The 24,514-nt window shown below is 43.9% G+C and overlaps 1 protein-coding gene across 10 annotated transcripts in view; it reads left to right on the forward strand.

Moving 5' to 3' along the window:
• TTC7B (tetratricopeptide repeat domain 7B) overlaps positions 1-24,514 on the forward strand; it is a 276,535-nt gene that overhangs the window by 131,101 nt on the left and 120,920 nt on the right. For all 10 annotated transcript variants that reach the window (XM_033191608.1, XM_033191609.1, XM_033191611.1 and 7 more), the window contains 3 exons: positions 1,000-1,063; positions 4,877-5,014; positions 23,327-23,410. In XM_033191608.1, coding sequence (XP_033047499.1) covers positions 1,000-1,063; positions 4,877-5,014; positions 23,327-23,410 — 286 coding nt within the window. The remainder of the gene's footprint in view (positions 1-999; positions 1,064-4,876; positions 5,015-23,326; positions 23,411-24,514) is intronic.

Genomic DNA, 24,514 nt, shown 5'->3' on the forward strand with positions numbered 1-24,514 from the left:
GAAAACAAATGTTTATAATTATGTGAAAAATCCTTTTTTTTTTCCTTTTATCTGGCGGGGGGGGGTGAAATCCCTTCAATTAAATGATTGTAATATTATCCCTGGGAAGACATAAACTTAGTCATTTTTAGTCATCTTCAAAATATCTAGGAGTTTTTTTAAAACCAAGTTCATTTTTATTTATTATACACTCTTCTTCCATTTCATGAAAAAATATTGAGTTTGACCCAATTGGTAATAACATTCAGAATTCTGCTCAAAGGATTCTAGAGCTTTAGAACTGGAGAAAAAATGCTGCAGATGCTCACAACACAGAAAATAGGCTGTAGAGAATACAGATCAGGGTTCTGCTGGGTTTTTGTTATTCTCTAATCCTGAGCAATGTTGAGCTTAAAAAGCTCTTTCTTTTAATCCAAGATTTAAGAGTTCAGCCAAATTCCGTAAAATAGATTAATAAGAGTTCTTGCATGCTACCCCATAATAAAACTTATGTGTCTAAGTAAGATAGCTCACTAAATTCTTACAGTATTAGAGAAATTATTCAAACTCTAAAATTGCTTCTTATCTCTTATTTCATCTAAATGACAGTATAGATATGCCAGTTAGCAGGTAAGAGGTAAGAAGAGTACTGTTTAGTGAAATGCCTGCAATTTATACCTCTGTAGCGGGTTTAGGAGAAAGCTTGTATTATTTAGATAATGTCAATTTACTGAAATCTAAAATTTTGCCTCTGTACTATGTACATATGTTATTTGGGCTTTTAACTTGGTTTTTACAGCTTTACCCTTCTGCCTACCACTAAAATGCATAGCTAAAATGTATGAATTCCATAGATTACCATAGAAATAGGCAAATTAATTCAAGTGTCCAAATTATACAGTATTTTTCATGGGTATTATATAAAATCCTGGAAGCTTTTAGTGTTCAGTTCTGCTTGTGTTTGTGTATTTTGTGTTATTTTGAAACTGCCGTATATCAAAGTCAGTTTTCTTTCTGCAGCATTTTTTGTCCTCAAGAAAATACGGAAGAAGCCCTGTTGTTATTGCTGATTAGCGAATCAATGGTAAGTGGAATGTGTCTTTACATCCTTCTTTCCCCTGGCCCTGTAGTCTCTTTTTTGATACAACCATTCTGCCAGTATGACGACTCTTTTGCTTGAGAGAAAATACTTTCTAGAGGGTATACGTGGATGGGAAAAAACAGTAGAGGTTTAAAAAGAGGATTGTTTCTTAATTCCTGGACCAGCTAGCAATGTCCCTTGGTTAGCCTGGAGCTTGGAGCTTCTCTATCTTCTATCTTGAAGCAGGTATCTTAGTTCATTCATTTATCCACCCAATATTGGCTGAACATTAATGCAATTGTATCTAGGTAAACCACAGCTAAAATGACCACCAGAAGAATCTTAAAAGGAGAAAGAGGCCCCCAAAGGGTGACCTTTATAAGCCTCTCAATTTGCCCTGGAGTAGGGGAGAATTTTGGGATAAGTCATTTGTTGGTTCTATGAACCTCTGGTTTTCACAGCAGGAACTTGATGAAACTCTCGTCATCCTGCCCTGGTTGTCTCTTCCAGCTCCCAGCTGTCACCAGACACTGTAAAGTCCCAGGCCGTGAGAACTCACTTCTGTTCCCTGTCACTGCTATTGTGAGGGAGTTTTTGCCAGACCCTCTGATTGCTTTGAAACATTTTCTTAGTATTTGGCCAGGATATCGAATTTTAGGTCTATTTCACCACTCATCACTTATTGAGTTTCTGCCCTGTGTATCTGTCACTAGGCATTGTGGCCCTGGCTTGAAACCTTCAGGATCATGTGTGTTATAATGGCGAATTCCTCAGCAGAATAGTGATGTGTACTGAGGACCTGAGCAGAATGGGTGGGCTCCTGGAATCAAAAGATCTTGAGGACTCACATCCCCTTCCCTCGTTTTACACATGAGGAACCCGAGGCCCAGAGCAGGCAGAATGCGTGCATCACGCAGTGGTCTCCTGTTCCTGCTAGGAGACTGTACTGCCCCCTCCCCATAGCTGTCACTGCTTACCCCCAACCCCTGGGGCAGCCCAGGGGAGAAAAGAGAATCATAACTAAAGCAAGAGAAGGCATTTCCCTTCTTGCTCTCCCCACACATACTGTTTAATGGGAGGTATAAGATGGACTCAGGTGAGTATAGACATGGGGCCTGAGCATATTAACATACATGCACAGAGAGAAGGAGGGATCAGAAGAGGCCAGAACTCATGAGAGGGCAGCTCTCTTGCCTTTGATTAAAACTTTGAATGGCCCACCGATGTTGACAAAAGCAAGCCTGCTTGAGTTACCACTTCTTTTGACTTGGAGGCTGTTTGGTGTCATTGGGCTTACCTCCTCTCAAGGAAGCAGGTTGTCTGATAGTCAGCTGGTAACTTAGGATGGTGTCATTTACATTCTCTACTTGCCTTGGTGCAATCGGAAGCACATAGAGGAGCAGACTGGCACATGGTGGCATTCAAGTGAACAAATCTCACCAGGCTTTCCCACTGGGGCATCCGTGGAGCCAGCCCACCTTGGCCTCCTGGTCAGCATTCCCTCATCCCAAGCTGGGTCCTTGGCAGGTAGTTCCCTTTGGGCAAACTTGGTTGGTTATGGTGTACACGTTCTGAAAGCATGGTGACTATACATTTTAGATTACCTGGACAATTCTGATTGAAAATATTATGTTCCATTGTCAGATGATATGTTCCAGTCTGCAATTTGGAAAACATGGCCACCTCTCTAAAACGCTTGCACTAAGTGGAGATGTCTGTGGAATGATGTCTCCAACTCTCCTGCTTCTTAATTGAAGTGATAGAAATTAATAATACTCAAACATTGAGATCCCTTTGAGACAGTCAGAGTTGGCTCTGTGGTTTGTAATTTCCAGAAAAATCTCTTCAGGGGATGTTGAAATCCAGTGATGTCATCAGTGGATATGAAGGACAAGGTTTCTAACCAAAATGATTATGTTCTCCCTATAAATCATTTCAGAAAATGTAGGTAGAAATCTAAATGAAGTTGCTTTTGGAAGCCTTTTTTCCATGTCCTTTGACTTCTTGATTTTTTAGTTTTTAGACAGAAAATGAATATGTTCATTTCAAAACCAAAATGAAAATTTGTGGTTTTTGGATATCAGAAAATTGTGTTCTTTGTTGGTTCTGACTTTAATTCAGAAGCATGAATTTGTCCATAGCTTCTCCACCTACAAGGTGTCACTTAGAATTGTGCTATTTTCTAACCACAAAACAAATTAGTTTCCCCTAGGAGAATGGGATTATAAGAACTTGATTTGCAGAACTACCACTGAGGCAATATTCTGGGATATTTATTATTCGTGGGTCTGTTTGAGGTTCTATATTGTACCTTTTTAGTCAAAAGATACTGATACTTTCTCTAAAAATGAAAAGAATGCATTTGGTATAACTTGAAAATCTTCCATAAATAGTATGTTTGTTTTGCTCTCTTCCAGGCATTGGTCTCAATATAGAATATGTATAGCAAATAAATAAAATGAGACCATTTGCAACAGGCCCTGTTTCCTTCAGAGCTGCTTTTTTTGGGGGCTCAAGAGGAACTCCTAACAAGAAAAACTTAGAATGAGATCTTCAAAAGCAGGCTTGTTTCCGTAAGAGATGACTCACTTTGTAGGAAGTGGCCTATCTTATATATTCTTATTTGTCTTTGACATTTAAGAGCAAGGAGTTTTAAAGTGAGTAAGTACTGATGGGTGGCTAAAAGTAAATGCCTTGGACTCACACACAAAGAAAATGCATTTTGTCTCATTAGTGAGAAGGAAGGTGTGTGCGTGGCCTTTTTGAATGTCAGGAGGAAGATCAATGTCAGCATACTGGGACAAGTGACCCTGGAACCTCATGTACCACTTTCACAGGAAAGACTGGGGGCGGGCCTTTCTCTGCTCCCATGGACAGATGGATCTGCAGACTTCTGTTAATTAGCAGGGGAAAAAGGCAGGTGAAATCGAAATCTAACTTTGTTGATTCTGAACTTCCTATTAGGGAAAAAGGGAAAATGAGCTAGCTATTGAGTCTCATACATGTGATATATTTAGAGGAATCTGTAGAGAAATTAAATTTTAGAAGTAATGGAGGCAAGTTGCTGTAAAGAGCATTTGATTTCTGGATAGATGAGATTAATAAGTTTGAATGTGCCTGATGTATTTCTGTGCTAAGCTTAGAAAATTGTTCTCTTGAGTCCTCTGTGTTAATATCTTTTAAAGGAAAAATCTACTTTTTTCTTGTTTTCTCTTATATATCTGTGTTGTGCTTCCCTAAACAAGATTGAATTCGTCTTTGTGTTCTGTTCCAGTGAAGATGTCATATAGGGATTTGAATATTGCTTGGTGATAGAGGAAAAGTAAGATCGATCTCTGTAGGACTCATGGAACTTGATGACACAATTGGGTGTTGGGAAATGCAGGGCTGGGAATTTTCTCCCCCTCTTTAATGTAGAGCAGAAGCAGGATTCGTGAGTGAGGCGCAGCAGGGCCTCACTTGATGGATGATTCGGCTGCTCTAGAGCGCAGCTGCATCTTCCACGAGGCTGGCTGTGAACCCGAGCCCAGGGAAAACTTTGTATCGGCTGCCAAGGCTTCCTCCAAATGCCTGCTGACAGGTACAGGTGCCCTCTAGGTTCACAATTCTAGGACTTCAGTGTTTGGATCATCCCATATATCATGTTCTGTGGTGCCCAGGGGATTTTGAATAAATAACCCAAGGTGACAGGCCTCTGCTCATTCCTACCCTTGTCTCCATTGGCAAATCGGTAGGGGCAGGAGGGCCTAGATGGCCTCCCCACCATGCAGCACTAGGCTCTTTCTCCATCTGCTTCTCTCTTCTGTGTTTTTTCAGGCCAACCGGGATGCTGTGCTGAGCAGGATACCTGAACACAAGAGTGACCGCCTCATCAGCCTACAGAGTGCGTCTGTGGTCTATGACTTACTCACCATTGCTCTTGGAAGAAGAGGCCAGTATGAGATGCTGTCAGAGGTACAGCCGCTGAGTCTGGTTGACATCCAGGTGGTGGGTGACAGTTGCATGGTGACCCCAGGGAAGGGTTGTGAGACCTGGACCTGGGCCCCCCTCTGTTAGTGGCAGCCATGTGATCTTGGGCCAGTCACTTAACTTTGGTTTTCTCCCCTGTAGAATGGGCGTTGGGCTAAATGATTAGGTGGTGGAATTGATCTAGTCTTTTACCATGAGGGTTCCATAACCCACTGGGCTGTGAGTTTGCGTGTGAGGGAAGGCAAACATTTCTCAAGCAGTTTCTCTTTCAGTTAATTTCCACCAACTGAATATCTCCCATCTGTGATATTAGTTTCCTCATAGAACAGGTTTGGTTTAAAGTATCAGTGTGACCAGTGAAATTGCCAGTGGCCTGACAATTTCAGGCACAGTGTGTTATGTTAGCTGGCATAGACCGTTTCATATAAAGGAGACAGTCTTCTTTCAGAGTCTTTTGCTTGTTCAGAAGGGACCCTCGTGGATTTCAGATCTTGTACAAGGTACTGTCATGTTCTCACTCCCTCAGTGTCTAAGAAATGCTTAGGATGGAGGCTTGACTCTTTCACAGTTTCAGGGGAAGCTGGTTCATCTTGGGCTGTGGTTATGCATTATTAGGTTCCTGCCCAAAATATCAGATTCTACCATGGTAAGTCTAAATAAATAACAAGAAGATCATTTTATCTTTTCTTTAGCAAAATAGAGAGAAAAAAAATCCCTATTTTGTTAAAAGGAACTTTTCCATGTTATTTATCTTTCTCTTTCTAAATTTATACCCATTGCAACAGCCTCTGGGCACGAGGACAGCGAATGAAATACAGTAACAGATTGGCTGAAATCAGATAAGTGCCCGACTCACCCTCCAGCCTGCCAGTGCATCGCCACATTAGGCAGGAACCTTGGGGAAACAGATGAGCCTGTGTGGCTTGAATCTTTTTTTAGTCCATGGTTTGGTGACTCTGCAGGGCAGTGGTTACTCAGCCTCACAATCCGACCTGACAAAGCAGTGTGTGCAGATGCCCCCACCACACGCAGCTCAGCCCTGGGGCTCGGTCCAGGCTTGGGATTGGCCCAGGTTGCTCATCCCTAAATGGATCGAACCTCTGCAGGTACTTTGATTTCCTGGGCCCCCCTTCTCCCCACCGCCTAAGTTGCTGTCAGCTGTGTCCACCACAAAGTCCGTCACTGGGGACCATGCCACTGAGCTCACACTTGAATTCCTTTAAGGTGAGTTTGTTCCTCCAGACAAAACACATATCACCTCTCTAGGTCCAAGGATGACAGTGGTACGCACACATCTACTTCCATCCCATTGGGTAGCAGTGTTGCCTTTCCCCAGCTCGAAATCTCCTAGGTCCGAAACAGGAGTGAGGAGCTTGAGGTGTCTGGCCCTGTTGACTGGCTGGGTGGTCTCTGCCCCTGGCTTCCCATTGTTCCATGAATGCTCTAGGGGGTGGTCATCACCCTCATGGATTCCTCTGCAAGCTGCAGCTCTGAGGCCTATGCCTGCTCCTGGCACAGAATACTAGGACCTTGTTTTCACCCAGATGACTTCTGTCTTGATATCATACGTAGCTCCCATCTCATGGTGGTGACCTGCCACCCAGACGACTGGGTATGTGGTGGCGGGAGCCTTTGAGAGTCAGAACTTCACCCCCCTAGTCACATTGCAAATGGTGGTGCGGGCCAAAGGTTGCCTCGGAGAAGCCGGAGTAGGAGGGTGGAAGAAAGGCAAATTTAGTACTGTATATCCCCGGAACCTTTTGAATTTTGTACCATATCTGTGTTTTATCTACTAAAAATCTCAACCAACTGATAAAATATATGAAATAAAGGATGTTTATTTCTTCAGCACATGTGTGTACTGTCACCTCTTCTGTGCCAGAGGCTCTGATTAAGGCCAGGGATACAGCCAGGAGCAAGGTGTGACCCCTACCCACACGCTGCCCACAGCCTGGAGCTGCCAGGTGTGACAAGCAGCTGTGGCCCATGCGCTGATGGGGGCGGGCCCAGCACAAGCTCTGCGTGCCTTATCTAGGGGTTGGATATTTGGCTTCAGCCTTGCCTGTGCCAACCCCTTAGGCAATTGGAGGGAGCATTCAACAACAGTGTTATCTCAGATCATCCGACTAAAACGGTAGATGTCGTAGGAGAAAGGTGAAAGCTCACAGCATCTCAAGGCTGCCTGGCCCATGGCTGGATAGCTCAGTTACTGAAGATAGGGGTTAGGTCCACCCTTTGCTGAGTGTGGACCCCTCTCCCTCTGTCCGAGGCCACATCCTACTCTGGGTGTCCCACTTGTCTTATTGTCTCATTTACTGGGGTTTTTCTGAATCCATTCTTTTTACCCTCCTCATCTGCCTTTCCATTTTCTCAGGACTTTAAGGATAACTGGTTTTTTTTTTTTTTTTTTAATTGAAGTACAATTCACATAACAAACTTAACTATTTTAAAGTGTAGAATTCAGTGACATTTAGTACGTTCATACCACTGTGCAACCATCACCTCAAATTCCAAACCTTTTCCTCGCCCTGTAAGAAACCCTATACCCATTAAGCAGCCACTGCCCGTTCCTCATTCCCTCCAAGTCCCTGTCAACTACTCATCTGCTTTTTTTCTCTATGGATACTGATTTGGGGTATTTCATATAAATATAAATAGCCAATATTTGGGCTTCGGTGTCTGGCTTCTTTCACATAGCATAATGTTTTCAAGGTTATCCATACTGTAACATGGATCAATATTTCTTTTTATGGCTGAATAGTATTCCATTGTGCAGATCTACCACAATGTGTTTTTCCATTCATTAGCTGATGGAAATGTGGCTGTTTCCACCTTTTGGCTACTATGAACAGTGTTGCCGTGAGGATAACTGGATTTTAAACTTCCTATATTACCTTTCCCTGAGCTCCATAAATGTTAGCAATTATCGTTATTATCATTTGTCTTAGGGATGTGTTATATTTCCCTGTCTTCATTTCCTACACTGTCAGCAGGGCAATCTTTCTGAGACACAGGAATAGTCATGCCACCCTTCTGTTCACAAATATTCCACAGACCCTCTCTCCTTCTTTTTTCTCTTTTTGTTTTCTTTTCCTTTCCGCCCATAATGAAATTGACTTCATTATTTATCTTTCCGCCATATGCAATAGTCCTGCATGCTCCTTGGAGAATCAAACAATACATAGAAAATATAGAAAAGGAAAGAAAAGTGCCTTGGAATCCAGCTCTCCTGACATAGTTAACTACTCATTGACATTTTAGAGGCAAACTTTACATCTGTCTTTATGAATAAATGTGTGCATTATGTAAGTTTTGTTGAATGGGACAGTATCTTACACATTTTACTGTGGATATCCCCTATCTCTCTTCTTTGCTTCATTGGCACCTCACCCATCTCTGCCTCCTCAACCCCAAACTCAGGTCATCAACATAGTGTGTCACAGGCTCTAGAGTTAGAGAGCTTTGGTTTGAGTTCTGGGTCTGCTCTGTACCAGTCATATGAGCCTAGGCATGTCACTAACTTCCTATGCGTCAGTTTATTTTCCTGTTAAATAGGGGTAATAATTGTGTGCATGTATATCTCAGACAGTTGGGAGATGCGTATTCATTAATCCATGTAAAGTACTCAGAACAGAGCCTAGCACTTAGAGCTTATTAAGTGGCAACTGTACGCTGCTGCTCCTGCAGTTACTACCACTGTATACACAGGAGTTACTAGGCACAGGGGGAGCAACAAAAGATACAGAAAGATCTTTTGCCTTCAAGAAATTTCCATTCTAGTTAGGGAGACCACATAGAAACAAACAAAAAGATAATCAAATTAGAGAATACGTAGTACTGCAAAGCATATTAATTGGCAGGTGAATGGAATAGGCCAATTGCAGCGGAGTTTATAGGTTGGGAGTGCCAGTAAGAGATCATGAACAGCAGATATATGAATTGGCTCTTCAAGGCCTGATAGGCATTAAGTGGTCTAGGAGGAGAGAGACCCTCTTCATCCTTAAGCTCACGGAGCTGTGAAGGCACCGGACCCGAGGGAACGGGAACCCAGGGCTTGCTCTCATGGAGAAGTGGGAGGAGAGGAGCTTGGAAAGAAAGTGTGGGGCCTGATTGTCAGCACCACAACCTATTGGCAGACTTTACGTGTGCCCCTTGCAGATGCGATCTAGATATATCACCCTGTGGCTCATCCGTGAGCAAGTCCTCTTTGCCTCAGAAACGTTGCTAGATCTTCTTTTACATGGGTGGAAGCTTTTGTGGACAGAAGAGTTCATAAAACCATCAGTCAATTGTGAGAGAGAGAAGAGGTCTTACCTCCTTCTCACCCTGTCCTTGTGCTTTCCTTCCTTCTCTTGTCCCCAACCAGCATTAACACTCACACATCAGGGCACAGCATGTCTTCCTGCTTCTTGGCTCCTCTCCTTGGCTGACCTGGGCCCACGGGCACCACAGAGGATGGGGGCGCCTCTGCTGCCACTGCCAGCCCATGTTCCTCTCTCCTGTCTTTGGCACCCTTGTGCAGTGGGTGTGTTGCGCAGCATTGTGCAGACCCAGCCTTTTAATAACTGTGTTGCACAGCATTGTGCAGACCCAGCCTTTTAATAACTGTGCTCACAGGGCTAAGCGGGAGCAGAGCCTCTCTTTCCCAAGGAAGCCGGCCTTTCTCTTGTGCTTATTCAAGATGGAAGGCCGCTCCCCAACGCAAGAGCGGCTGCCTTTGTGTGCACCTACACCATCGTGCCTTTCTTTCCTTGTGGACTCTTCAGCCAGATGCTGGCCAAAGAGCACCGTACAAAGGAGACCCAGACCAAAGGTTTATCATATTCTCATTCTGACAGGTTTAAATAGAAGCACAATGTTTACCGTATCTCCAGTGCTGTGAGTTTTCGTGTTTTTAAAGACTAATTGTGAGCCCTGCTGAAAGGTTTGTGTAGGAAGGAACACTTCTTTTTTTCCTCTTCATTTTAAACAGCAGCACTAGTTGGCATGACAACCTGCGCTATTAAAAGTAAAGCAACAAGCACTGCTTCCTCTGTTTTTCAGAATGAACCCAAGCTGCTAAGGAGGTTTGTTTCTTGAATTTGACTATTAATGGCTCCATTTTGACAGGATATTATGGGGTCCTTTTAGAAGGTTGTGTGTGTCCCCCCTCCATAGGCGAGGCAGCTTTAAAGACAGGAATGGTATTTTTATCTTTCCTGTTGAACTCATATTCATGTGTTTATGGTAAATCTCAACAACACCATAGTTCTGTGGGTAGAACTGTCTGACTAGTGATTGTACCAAAAGGACATTTACACCTCCCTAACCTAAACGCTTATTGAATCAGGGAGCACTGTGAAAAGCATTGCATATCTAACAACGTCTGCTTGCCAGGCCTACCATTTGTTTAAAGTTCAGCATTACATGCAGCCCCGCTTGTACTGCAGAAACCCCGCCTTGAGCTAGGTGCCAAGGTCAAGGTTTCTAGAAGGTATCAGTGGGCATGACACAAATGGAGCTGTAGACTTCTGAGAAATCAAGGCAGTGTGTTTGGTTAGTGCTGGGTGGCCCGTAACAACTTGCTGAATGCACCAGTGCTTCAAAGCCAGTGTGCACCCTCATCCTGACCCCTTTTCTTTGGTTTTAGAGGTCCCTAGATGTGCAAGGAGTGTATCTTCCCCAGGCAGGCCCAAAGGTTAAAGGTCATTGAGTGGGAAATGGGCAGCAGAGGAAGGGATGGGCCTGGCTTGGAGCAGAGCACCTGGACAGTTCCCAGCTCTGGTCCAGCTTTGTGAGTCAGCTCAATAGGGACCATCTTCACCATTTTTACACGACACCCTACCCCAAAGAATGTCAGCCTCTGACATGGCCCCTGGGATCTCCATTCTCACCATTATGAAAATGTTCTTTCGAATTAAGCATTGCTTTCTTAACGTGGTCCTCAATGAAAATGCCAACACGCTTGGGAGGAATGGAAGGAGTTTAAACTCTTAGGGTAGCATAGTTCAGAGAAACAAGGTATCTAGGTACATACCTCATGGTTTTGTTTTAGTTCTTTGTTTAAAATTTTTTTTTAATATGCCATATTAACCTTTTTAAAGTGTAAAATTCAGTTGCATTTAATTACATTCACAATCTTGTGCAACCATCATCACTATTTATTTGCACATTTTTCCATCATCCCAAACAGAAATTCTGTACCCATCAAGCAATAACTTTTCATTCTCTCCTTCCCAATACCCTAGTAACCTCTAATTTAATTTTTGTCCTTATGAATTTGCTTATTTTGGGTACCTCATATAAAAGGAATCAGGCAATACTTGCCCTTTTATGTCTGGTTTGCTTCACTTAGCCTAATGTTTTCAAGATTCAGCCGTGTTATAACAATATATCTGATTGCATTGATCAGAACTTCATTCCTTTTCATGGCTAAATAATATTCCATTGTATGTATATGTTACATTTTGTTTATCCCTTCATCTGTCAATAGACACCTGGATTGTGTCCACCTTTTGGCTATTGTGAATAATGCTGCAATGAATACACTCCTTGGACTTTCCTTCCTTCTCCTGTCCCCAGCCAACATCAACACTTGCACATCAGGGCACAGCATGTTTTCCAAGTTCCCTTTTTCAGTTCTTTTGGATTTATACCTAGGAGTGGAATTGCTTGATCATATGATAATTCTATGTTTAACTTTTTGAGGAACTGCCAGACTGTTTTTCACAGTGACTGTACCATTTTACGTTCCTACCAGCAATATACAGGGTTCTAATTTCTCCACTTCTTCACCCGCACTTGTTATTTTAAAATTATTATTAATGTAGACATTCTGGTAGGTGTGATGTGATATCACATTTTGGGATTGATTTTCTTTTCCCTGACAACTAATGATGTTTAGCATCTTTTTCTGGGCTTATTGTCCATTTGTATATCTTTTTTGGTAAAACTACTATTCAAGTCTTTTGCCCATTTTAGAGTCTAAATAATGAACTCTGGTCAGCTATATTTTTAGAGATACCACACCTGCTTTTTTTTTTTTCTGTAGAGATTGTAGAAACCAGCTTGGACTGGTCTCAAACTCTTGGCCTCAAGTGACCCTCCTGTCTTGGCCTCCTAAAGTGCTAAGATTACAGGCATGAGCTACCATGCCCAGCTTCACTTTCTTGAAATGTCTTTTGATGTGCAAGAGTTTTACGTCTGGATTAAGTCCGGTGTATCTATTTTTTATTTTGTTGCTTATGCTCTTGGTGTCATAACTAAGAATCCATTGCCAAATCCAAACTCATGAAGGTTTACTCCTTTGTTTTCCTCTAAGGATTTTACAGTTTTGCTCTTATATTTGAGCTGTTTGTCCATTTATAGTTTTTTTTTTTTTTTGTATATGGTGTGAGGTAGGAGTCCCATTCTTTGGCATGCGGAAATTCAGTTGTCCTAGCACCATTTGTTGAAAAAACTATTCTTTGCCCTATTCAATGGACTTGGCACCCTTATCAAATATCAATTGGCCATAAATGTGTGAATTTTTTCCTGGAATCTTAATTCTGTCTTTGGTCTGTATGTGTATTTTTATGTAATACCATACTGTTTTGATTTCTGCAGCTTAGTAGTAAGCTTTGAAATCAGGAAGTATGGAGTCCTTTAACTTTGTTCTTTTTCCAGTTTGTTTTGGCTATTCCGGATCCCTTACAATTCCATATGAATTTGAGGATTGGCTTTTCCATTACTGCAAAAAAAAAAAAAAAGTTGAAATTTTGATAGGGATGCATTGAATTTTTAGGTCACTTTGGATGACATTACCGTCTCAACAATGTCTCATAGTTTAACATCAGACCTGTGTTATAATCTCAGTTCTGCTACTTTACATGTTGAATATAAACTTGAACAGATTCCATTACCTCTCTGAACCTGTCCCCTTAAATGGAAAACATAGATAATAATAAGATCTACCTTGGAATGTTATTGTGAGGATTAAGGAGATAATGTATGTTACTGTAAAAAGTACATGTTACTATTATTATTGGTGGTATTAATAATCTGCTTTCTAATTTAAAAATCTCCTTTGTATGAAATAGTAACTGGCAGATGATCCTTGACCCTTATATAGGGAAGTACCAACTGTATAGTAAAAAAATTCAGCCCTGGAGTCAAATTCTGTGTTCAAATTCTGGCTCTGCCCTTTCCTAGCTGTGAGACTTTGAGAAAGATACTGGCCCCTCTGAGCTCCTGCATCAGAGACTGTTAGGAAGCTCAGTAAGATAATGACTATAATGTAGCCAGCACAGCAATTGATGGGTAATATATATCATTCGATTCCTCTGTGGTTATTAGAAAGGATTGATCTAAAATGAGTCTCCTTGTAATTTCTACCTATTCTGTCTTTTTGGAGCAATAGGGCAAGTCCAGCCCCACCTCACTGACAGTCTGCCAATTTTTTTTCTTTTTTCTTTTGGTTGGTCTTATTATCTATTTTGAGCAGGTAATATATGCACAAGGGAAGTATTACAACAGAGCTAAGGGGAACATGAGGAGGAAGTTACTTGTGTATACTTCTAAAGACTGACTATAAATCCATAGGCCACTATGCATATGTGCGTGTCCCCATTCAGTGCAAAAGTAGCATGCCACAGGACATAAAATCTGTGTTTTATCCAGCCGGTGATCTATCCTGAAGATTGTACCAGATCCATGTGTCTAGATCTGCCTCTTTCTTCATAGGGTGGGAGAATGTTCCATAGTAAAGATGCCCTGGTAATGGATGACTCCTTCTCCCCTTAGAGTTCACCAAATTTTGAAGACAATTGTCATATTGTCTTTTTTCCTTCAACCTAAAGTGCCCCCAGTTGGTTCCTTTAGAACAAGGTTCAGCAAATTAAAGGGCCATATGCTAAATATTCTAGGCTTCAAAGGCTAAGAGACAAAATCAAGAATAGCATGTAGGTATAACAAGAGAGAAAACAAATTTCCACAAAGTTTTAATCAATGAAACTCAAAATATAATGAGTACAATGTTTGTAACATAGATTCATGAATGAGAAGAATGGGGTTGTTTGTGGGGGTAGGGGATAACATCTTGCTTAATTTGGGTTTAAAGTTAATAACCCCTCTCACCAAACTGATGGTGAACGTTCAGCTATAAGTACAATTCTTAACTTTTGGACTCTAAAAACAAGCAGTAGGTCACATTGGGCCTCAGGCCATAGCTCAGGGACCCTGCTTCTGTCCTTTCTGCTCTGTCATCGTCTCCAGTCTTGGTAATTCCAGTACTCCTCCCTGCCTCCATGTTTGCTGCGGCCCTCCTTAAAGGATCTCCAAAAGAATGGATCCCAATTCTCTGTCCAGCCTTCATTCGAGCATTTACTGTGCTGCTATTTTGTGCATGGTGTGTCCCAGGCTGCTGCACTTTCAACTCCTTACTTCCTCCCTTAGTCCTGGCATGGGCTAAGCGGCAGCCATGGTTGAAGGGTTAAAACCTGGTGCCCCAAGCCAGGGAAGAGAGACTGTAAAGGCCAAAGGTGAGAGGCAATTGAGGAGACAGGAGGAATGGAATGCCTTGTGAATTCAGTGCATTTTGCAAGGAACAGCTACACTGGCAAAGCAGCGATGGAGTAGTATTTGAGTAGGACCATGGAGACCCCTTACTCAATGTGCAAGCTTGGTCTACTTGATTTGTAGAGAGGAGAGCATGCCAGAAAACTGCATCCAGCATTCAAATTCTATAATAAAGTCTGTGACCTTTGAAAACAACCCACTCTACTCCTCTCACCGTGGCCAGAGGCAATGATATCCTTTAAGTGTTTGCCAAAGCAATAAAACTCTGAGACTTCCCTGTTTAGAGCAGTATTGCTGTTTTAAAGCAAAAAGAGAAATGGGAAGGGGTGGGGCATGGATACATTTGCTTTATTTCCAATATAAGGAGAGAAAACTTGAGCAAGTTTTGATGTCTATGTTTTCTCCAAATTTGGGGCGAGGAGGGGGACTTTCATTTGTAGCTGAGAGTCCCATAAGTATGCCTTTTAGAAGCTTTTCCTGGACCCAGGCTCCTGTAGATAGACTTCTCAAACTCCATTTTAATTTGTACTTTCATTTTTAGTTAATTTAGGCTCACACCTGTAATCCAAGCACTTTGGGAGGCCAAGGCGGGTATATCACCTGAGGTCAGGAGGTTGAGACCAGCCCAGTCAACATAGTGAAACCATGTCTCTACAAAAAATGCAAAATTAGCCAGGTATGGTGGTGCACGCCTGCAATCCCAGCTACTTGGGAGGCTGAGGCAGGAGAATCACTTGAACCCAGGAAGTAGAGGTTGCAGTGAGCCGAGGTCATGCCATTGCACTCCATCCTAGGCAACAAGAGCAAAACTCTGTCTAACAACAATAAAAAGTTTAGGAGTCGAGGATCATGAGACCTTGGCTCTTATACTAGGTGTGCCACTGTGTGCAGCCCTGGGGAGGTCCTGTCTCCTCTCTGGGTCTTAGTTTCCATATCCATCAAGTAAGAATGGGATCAGATAATCTCAAAGGCCTCAAATTGCTCTGTGATTCTGTCAGTCTGTGGATCTAAGATGATAGCCCAAAATGTTTGAATAGCTTGCAGAATTTTTTTATTGCTAAAAGTTAAGGAAGTGAAATATTTTGTATATGTCATGTTTAAAAACAATCAGTTACACAACTGCAAGGAATGTGATTAACTGACTCGTGAAGTCAGTTTCTCTTCCACAATGTGGAAGAGAAAGTCTCCCTGATGAACTGAAGGATCTATGTCATAAGAACTTTTAGGATATGGCTGACCTGTCTATGAGGTAAATAATGATGGCAGTTCACTATGCTATTTGTTGTCTTTTAATAGCGATGAATTTTGGATGTAGACTTCAGGCTAAATTTGAGGGGTGTCTGATTATTTTATTTCTGCCCACTCCCCAATGGGATTTGGATGCAGAATCTTACGCTTGAATTCCAAAAATAGACTTTGGCTTTGCTGTGCTTGTGGTACTGTCCAGCTGTCGCTGCCGCACACCCTGTTTGTGTAATTGGGCTTTATGTACTAGGGAGGTAATTGCTAAATCCCTTTCTGATGCCAGAAAAGCTTCTCATTCCTGGAGCCCCTCAAAGATGGCTGATTTATGAAAAGCCGGAAAAAGAGACTGGAAAGGCATAAGCTCTTGTTACCAAAAGGAACCATTTTTGCAAGTGACATTTTGACTCACACTTAAATGATTAGGATGCCATTTAGAGTCTAATTATTGTTCTACCAAATATTCGTGGTATTAAATGAATGTTATCTGGGATTAGAGAGGTGGCAGTCATGTGATTACAGCGAATGGGGCTATCTTTCCTGGTAGAAATAATACCACTGCGAAATCCATCTTCTTTTCTTATGAGAGAGGTGATTTGGAGATGTCACCTGCTGTTTTGCGTGGGTGACTCAGGGATCTACAGCTCTGGACCGGCCCCACTTCCCTTCCTAGGCCCACCCTGCCATCCCTCTGCTGGACTCCAGAAGTGGAAAAGGGGCCAGAATCTAGCTCGTGCCACTCAAAGACTCCTATTCACACTGCCTTTGCCGTCCACTGGTATGCCCACCCTCATTCCCAGGGGTTCTCATTATCCCCTTCATCTGCCCTTCAGAACCCTGAAGATCTGCTCATGCTTTGTTTCATAAAAGCCAGCCCATTGATAGCCTTCAATGTGGGCCAGACACTCTTTTGAGGATTTCACATGTATTTCTGCATTTAACCCCGATTACAACCCCATGGCTGGGAGGGGGGAGCTTGAATTGAGATAGGCAGCCTGGCCCCAGAGCCAGTGCTTTCACCATGTGACTGCTCTTTTTGTCCTCACGCCCTGTGTGCTGGGCTTGGGTGATTAAAGCACTCTCTTATATGTCCCCCATGCACAGAACACCTGCCATCTTCTGAAAAGTCCATTTTCATCAAGCATCTTTTTCACTGGAACCATTATTAAAATGTGAATGCAGCTGGGTATGGTGGCTCAAGCCTGTAATCCCAGCACTTTGGGAGGCTGAGGTAGGCGGATAACCTGAGGTCAGGAGTTCAAGACCAGCCTGGCCAACATGGTGAAACCCCGTCTCTACTAAAAATACAAAAAATTAGCCAGGCGTGGTGGCAGGCACTTGTAATCTCAGCTACTCGGGAGGCTGAGGCAGGAGAATCACTTGAACCCAGGAGGTGGAGGTTGCACTGAGCTGAGATTGTGCCACTACACTCCAGTCTGGGTGACAGAGCAAGACCCTGTCTCAAAATAAATAAATAAGCAAATAAATAAATATTTAAAAAATAAAAAATGTGAATGCTTTTATTTTATGTTCTCCATCTCCCCACAACATTAAAACTGCAATTTTTTATTCTGTCACATACACATATGATAGGGTTCTTAAAAAGGGATAGGAAACAGAACTGGGATGAGCAAACAGCCTAAGGGGCAAGGGTTGTGGATAGCAAATGCACCCAGTGACAACCCACATTCCTTTTTACCATGGGTGTGTTTTTTTGGCAGGGAGTCTCCTTTTGTAGTTGAGGTACGGTGACCTGAACTGCTTAGGGGTTTATGTAATCTTCATGTTTACGGAAACATAGGGAGGACATGTTATATATCCAGGCGGCATGCTTGGCATCAGCATTTCAGGAGCATCTGAAGCTGTCTGGGCAGTTTTCCAAAGCTGGCGTGCCATCACTGTATCTCATAAGATGCCAGGAGCCCACTGGCAGGCAGCACCATCAGCTGTGATGCCAGAGCTCACACCCTTCTGAATTGGGGTGGAGGGCTAATTTGTAATTGACCCAGATTTCCTAACTCTCTTTAGGACACCCTCTTGGCTTAGTATTGGAGGTAGGTTGTTGTTATTACGAGAAAGAGGTCCAAAGTAGGAGGGAACTGAGAGAGATGCTACCTGTAGAGGAAACACAGAACTCGTGTAATCTTTGTTGGTTGAGAACTTTGCGATGGGCTGGCGATGTGGCACCACTGGCTGTCGTGGTGCTGGTGGATATCGTGGGATCAATAAAGTTGATTGACACTTCTACTAGCTGGAAAGGTCTCCGTCCTTAGTAGCCTCAAGCAAGGGTCCCCAATAGCAGCAAAAAAAAAAAAAAATATTGCTGAGTCTCTGAAATAGTTCAAGAAGTATGTGGCCTTTTTAGGGGCCTTTTATTTAGCTGTCCTTTGCTTTCTGCAGCATGAGTGGGCCTGATACGTGAAGTGTGAGTGGCACGATGTAATTAAAGTTTCAGAGGCAGTAGTGTTGTGGTGAAGAGCTCAGTCTCTGGAACCAGACCACTTCACTCCCATCTGGCTCCACCACCAACTCAGAGGCCCGTGTACTCCCTTAACACCTCTGCACCTCAGTTTCTTCACCTGCAAATGGACGATGATAAAGAGACCTGCCTTGTACTTTGCTGGGTCCTTAGGATCACCCAATGAGGCAATGCTTGTAAAGTAATTAAAATAGTGCCTGGCTACAGGGTAAATATTACCACACTTGTTAAAGAAATGAAGAATAAGCATACATTCTGGTCCAGTTCTCTAAAGTTGTGCCCTATTCTCAAGGGTCTCAGATTGAATCCTTTTCTAAAATGAGGAAACATTTCATAAAGTTTTGTAAACATTTTGTAAAGATATTTATTTCTGATGTAATGCATTGTAAATTTGAGTTTTCGTACATTGAGTCTGGGTAAAGTGATAGGTATGATACAATTTGTTGTATTTCCATTCCTAATATAAGAATGTTAAAATTTTTAGAAAGGAATAATAGCTAACCTTTGTTTAGCACTCACTAGCCTGTTTCTGAGGTGCTATTTCCTGTGGCATTGTATGTAGTAACTAACTTAATCTTAGTAACTCTCTAATTAATTAATTACTAACATTAATTACTTAACTAACATTAACTACTAATGTTAACTAATAATTAACTAACATAACTACTACTAATAATTAACTAACATTAATTACTGTCATATTTCCCATTTTACATTGAGGAATCTAGGCACACAGGGGTTAATTGCTTGCCCGAATTCACACACCCAATCTGTTGTGCACCTTGATTCTGTATTCCTAGCTGCCATTCAGGTTGTGTACTCCCTATTCTGAAGGATTCTCAGGCAGAAGCTCTACAACTTGTTGGGGACTGGAAGGTAGGGATTGTTACAGGAGGAGCCTGAAGCGTTTGATTGGGCGTACCGTCAGGGCCTTGGCTGTAGGTGATGGAACCGGACTTGTTAAGCAGAAAAGGAACGTATCCATCTGCACTGCTAAGCTCACCAGTTCCACCAGAGGCTGAAGAAGAGACTGGAACAGATTCAGGGAGACAAAGGCCCTGCCCCAATTTGGGAGGCCCCAGCTCACTCAGGGCGCTTGGAACACTTGGAACACTTGGAACGAGTTCCAGAGGCCCCTTCCCTGCCTCCCTACCTGCAGATTCAGAGGCTGGCAGGAGCATGTGATTGGCTGTCTGCATGCCACGTGTGTGCCACATTCCTATCGCTTCTCTTTTTGGGAGTGCCTGCTCTTCCCCGCCGCCAAAATCAGAAGAGATTTGAAGTAACAGGCAGCCAGAATGACAAGTGCCCTCTCCTTTGGGGGCTTCAACTAGATGCTCCCCAAGTGATCTGCCAGCCACAGGATCCCGTGATTCTACTCCTGATGAGGACTGGGGCTGTTTTTCTTTCCTGTAGCACCTGGAACGCAGCTCTATACCAATTAGGCCTCCGGTGAATGTGCTTCACAGAGTTTAATGAGACTGTTAGCCTTTGGCATGCAAGAAAAGAAGGGTGCACACTTATTTATAGCATCTAGCTTTTTGATTCAGAACAGACTGTTTCAGCTGCCGAGCTCCTTTTGTTGATCAGGAGAACAGTTGATATTTATTATTCCTCTTAGCAAAAGGAGGACAAAAAACCATTTAAACATTTAAATGTTTAAGTACTTAGTGTTTAAGTACTTACTAAGTATATTTAAGTACTTAGTGGTGATATTGCAACATATTGGTTGAGTAGGGCTGTTAGAACAATCCTCGTTTTTGATTATCTACCATCTCTCCACATACCGGCTCCCGGTGCCTCATTTCAGCCACTGTGATCATTCTCATCTCCTCCTCTTCCATCATCCCTCATTCCCATCCCCAAGTCAGTTTCTAGGCACTGCTGGCTTTTCACTGCTTAGCATCCTCCATCACACTTGTCCTCCCCCACTTAGTCTCAGCCCATGCCTCCCAGACCTGGGTTAGGTCTCTCCCGCCACCCTGTCTTGCCTACTTGATCTCAGCATGCTGCTTTCGTTTCTCCCTTCCCGCTGTGCTCCTTAAAGGCACAGTGACACCTTCCTCAATACAGCAAAGCAGCTAAGAGGGCCCTGGGTTCAGGTTCAGATTCCAGGTCTGCCGCTTGGTGTCCACACTGGTGAGGAGTGTATTCAGATGTAATTAACAAAACCAGCATGCAGTGGCTTAGCCAAAGCGGAGTTTATTTGGTTCACCCTCCAAGAAGCCTGTGAGAGGCTGGTGCAGTAGCTGCAGCACCTCATGGCATCAGGGCCACACACTTCCTTTCTGCTCAGTGTTCCTGGCCACCCTACTTCCAGCTTTGAAGGGGCAGGGCTGAGGGCAAAGTGGGTGCTGGCAGAGAATGCCCTGCTTTTAAAGGACTCCCCTGGAGGCCTCACCCAGCCCCTCCTGCCGATGTCTCATGGCATAGGATGAGGCCCGCAGCCAGCCCTGAGCTGAACACATTGCCCATGTTCACCTTGCTTAAGGTCTTCGGATGCCCACCCTGTGCCATCGCCAAGCACTAGGTGCTTATTAATGCTTAGTACTTTACTTTTAAATGGAATATGTTTTTGTCAGAACAGCTTTTCACAGTAGACCAACTAGCATGATATTTACTGTGTGACCTCTGTATATGCCATTTAAAATTCTAGAATTCTTTTCTCCTCTCCCACCACCTCACTTTACCTTTACCCATTTATCACCTTCACTGCAGCTCCTTGTCTTCAGGTCCCCAGCTCCCTGCCCTCCCTCCTTGACTGTCCATGAATCCTGAGCATCCCATCATTTTCCTCTGCTCCTGCACTGGCCACCTAGCAGCACGAAAGAAGGTGGCAACACAGTGCTGCAGGCTCCACTGCGTGCTCGCACCAGTCTCTGAGCTGACCCAGCTGTGAGCTTTCTGTCCCCTTTGGTGGAAGGGGCTTTTGTTGTTGTTTAAACCCTTTTCTATTTTTTGCATTGTTTTTCTTTTCTGCCCTTTTCTTTTCTTTTCTTCTTTTTGACAGGGTCATCTTGCTCTGTTGCCCAGGCTGGAGTGCAGTGGTGCGATCACAGCTCGCCACAGCCTCAGCCTCCTGGTCTCAAGCTATTCTGCCTCCTCAGCCTCCTGAGTAACTGGGACTACAAGTGTGCACTACCACACCCAGCTAATTTTTTTTACTTTTTTTGTAGAGACGGGGTCTCACTATGTTGCCTCAGCTGGTCTCGAACTCCTGGCCTCCAGTGATCCTCTTGCCTCAGCCTCCCTAAGTGCTGGGATTACAGGTGTGAGCCACTGCGCCCAGCTGCCTCTGTTCTTTTTAAAACCTCCTGCCACTATTCTTTTCTTTTCCTCCTAGCACCCACCTCATTCCATCTTTACAGAGAAAACTGGCTGGGCCCGACAGGGCCTGCCATTCTCTCCTCCTTATCTGGAGGATCTTGCCTCCCTAAGAGAAGGCCTCTCAGCAGGGATACGTTTGTTCCAGGGACCTGGCTCCCTCTAGTCTTCTGGGACCTAATTTATCTCCCCGGGGTCTTCACTCTGCATGCTCGTTCTGCTCATGGTAGAGAGAGGCTTGAGTTGCCTGTATGAAAAATTAAGCACATAGATGAAGAGCCCTTCTTCACCCCACACATCCTTCCTTCATGCCTCATCTCCATCTTTTCTTTGCTTATTGGTCCCCATGGCCTATGTTCTCCTCCCATGTCCCCCAAAGCCACACTTGCAGAGCTCGTCACCCAGTCGATTCGGGTGGTTTCTTGGCCTCTGTTGCCGCTGGCCCCTTCCCAGGGCCCTCTCTGTGTCGTGACACTGCTGTCCCAGCTCCCTTCTTTGCCCTCCTTTCCAGATCCTTTTGCTCTCCCTTTCTGCAGTCTGGCCCTGCTGCCTTCTCTCTGAATACTCTTCTGGACTGATCTGATCTCTTCCAGTAACTTCAGCTCTTTTCTCAAATGTTTGTCTTCTGTTAGATCTTTCTCTTGAGGTCCCAGAATGTCTCTGGTAAATTACCTCATGGTGCCTCGAACTCAGTATTTCCCATGCCAAACTCGTTCATGACAACTTCCTTCCCCATTCTCCCTTTCTCCTAAAACAAACCAAAACAAAAAAACCCACAGAAACCTCCCCTTCTCTCCCCCTCTCTCAAACACATACACTCACTCACTCACACTCATGCACATACAAGGGCCTTCTGTGGCATGGATTTTCCCCCAGGTATGTGCGCCAGAAACTTTGGGCACATCCTATGCCTCCCCAGTCCCCACATGCTTCCACAGGTGACCCATCCTTGCTGATCTGACCTTGGACACATTTCTTGATTCTGAAGCCCCTGGACCATTCTGTCCACTTGTTCCTGGCCTGCCTCCATCAAGGTCTTCCTCCTCACCCCACTCATCCCAGTCCCCCACGATCTTCCTAAAGCTCTAACGTCATCATGTCACCCTGTGCAGGGACCAGAGGCTCCTCGCTGACTGAGAGGGCTTCCTAAAGCTCTAACGTCATCATGTCACCCTGTGCAGGGACCAGAGGCTCCTCGCCGACTGAGAGGGAAGTCCGTTTGTAGATTACTCACCACGGCAGGCAATGCACCAGTACTGAGAAGATAAAGAAGTTGTGGTTTCTGTCTTTGATGGTTTCTCATAGTGGAGCTGGGCTGGGGAAGGCCCAGCTCAGTTTCTGTTCTCCCTGATGCCATTCCTGATTCCTGGGATCACTTCACCACAGTCCTGTTTCTCGCCCTTGGGGCACTCCTGAGTTGGGCTTTGTATTTGTGTTGTTGATGTATTTGCCTCTTTTCCTGTGCCAGATACAAAGCTACTCAAGGGCAGGGATTGTCACAACTTTGGTCAATTGTGGGTTGTCCTGGCCACCAGCATGGTGCATTATCCTGTGTGGGGACTCTGTAGGAGCCCTTTGGTGGAGGATTATGTTTTAAGCTTTCCAGGGAAGCAGATTTGATGGGACTTACCTTAACGTACATAGACACAAACTCACACTTGGGCAGTTGCGGCGCCAGCGATTCTCAGATGTCTGCTTTGTTTTTCTTTCCCACCCAGTGCCTAGAGAGAGCCATGAAGTTTGCCTTTGAGGAGTTCCACCTGTGGTACCAGTTTGCTCTGTCCCTGATGGCTGCTGGAAAAGTGAGTCCCCTTTGTGATGGGCAGTTTTTTATGCCTATCCTATTAAGGCCAAAGAGATGAATGTCATTGAATTGCACGGAATGATAGACTTTATGGAAGTCTTTCGAGCCGCTCTGGGAAACTATCCTGGTCCATTCTCAGTGAACAATCAGATTTAATTGTCTGGGAAGCCAAGATGGACTTATCACTGAGAAGAAAAACTCTGAAATATTTGTCTCTTTCTAGTCATTGTGACTTCATCAGGTGTCATGGGCATGGCTTAAACTAGAGCTAATTTTTTACACTCAACCGAGAGTTAAGCTATTTCCTGGAGGGGAAACCTGTTGGTTTTCTTTCTTTTTTTTTTTTTTTGAGATGGAGTCTTGCTCTGTTGCCCAGGTTGGAGTGCAGTGGCCGGATCTCGGCTCACTGCAAGCTCCACCTCCATTCTCCTGCCTCAGCCTCCCGAGTAGCTGGGACTACAGGCGCCCGCCACCTCACCCGGCTAGTTTTTTGTATTTTTTAGTAGAGACGGGGTTTCACCGTGTTAGCCAGGATGGTCTCGATCTCCTGACCTCGTGATCCGCCCGTCTCGGCCTCCCAAAGTGCTGGGATTACAGACTTGAGCCACCGCGCCCGGCAACCTGTTGGTTTTCTTGAGCAATGTGTTATATTAGTCAGTGCATGATACTGAATGAAAATGTGGGCTGAGGGAGTCCAACGGCAGGATGGAAGGTTGGTGCTGCTCTCCCAGCTGAGTGACCCAGGCAAGTTCCTGAGTAGCTCAGTTTCCTCGGTAGAATGGAGTAAGAACAGCACCCACTCCGTAGGTGTGTTATCAGGGGCATGAGATGCTACGCCGTAGGTGTTTAGAGGTGCGTTCCTTGCTGTGTATACACTCAACAGAGGTCATAGCTATTGTTTTTCTTGTTAATTTGGGCCATTTAGCGAATGAAGCCTGAGATAGAAGATTATTTGAGCTAAGTGAATTCAGAAATTTAGTATTCTGTGCTTTCAACTGGATATTTATCTTTTATAGGAACAAATTTCCACCATCTTTACATTTTTCTTAATTTTCCAATAGCTACACAAGTATGGGACGAAATTCAGGTGGCACCAGGGAAG

The sequence above is a fragment of the Trachypithecus francoisi genome, unplaced genomic scaffold (genome assembly GCF_009764315.1).
Source record: "Trachypithecus francoisi isolate TF-2019V2 unplaced genomic scaffold, Tfra_2.0 Lachesis_group3, whole genome shotgun sequence".
NCBI lineage: Eukaryota > Metazoa > Chordata > Mammalia > Primates > Cercopithecidae > Trachypithecus > Trachypithecus francoisi.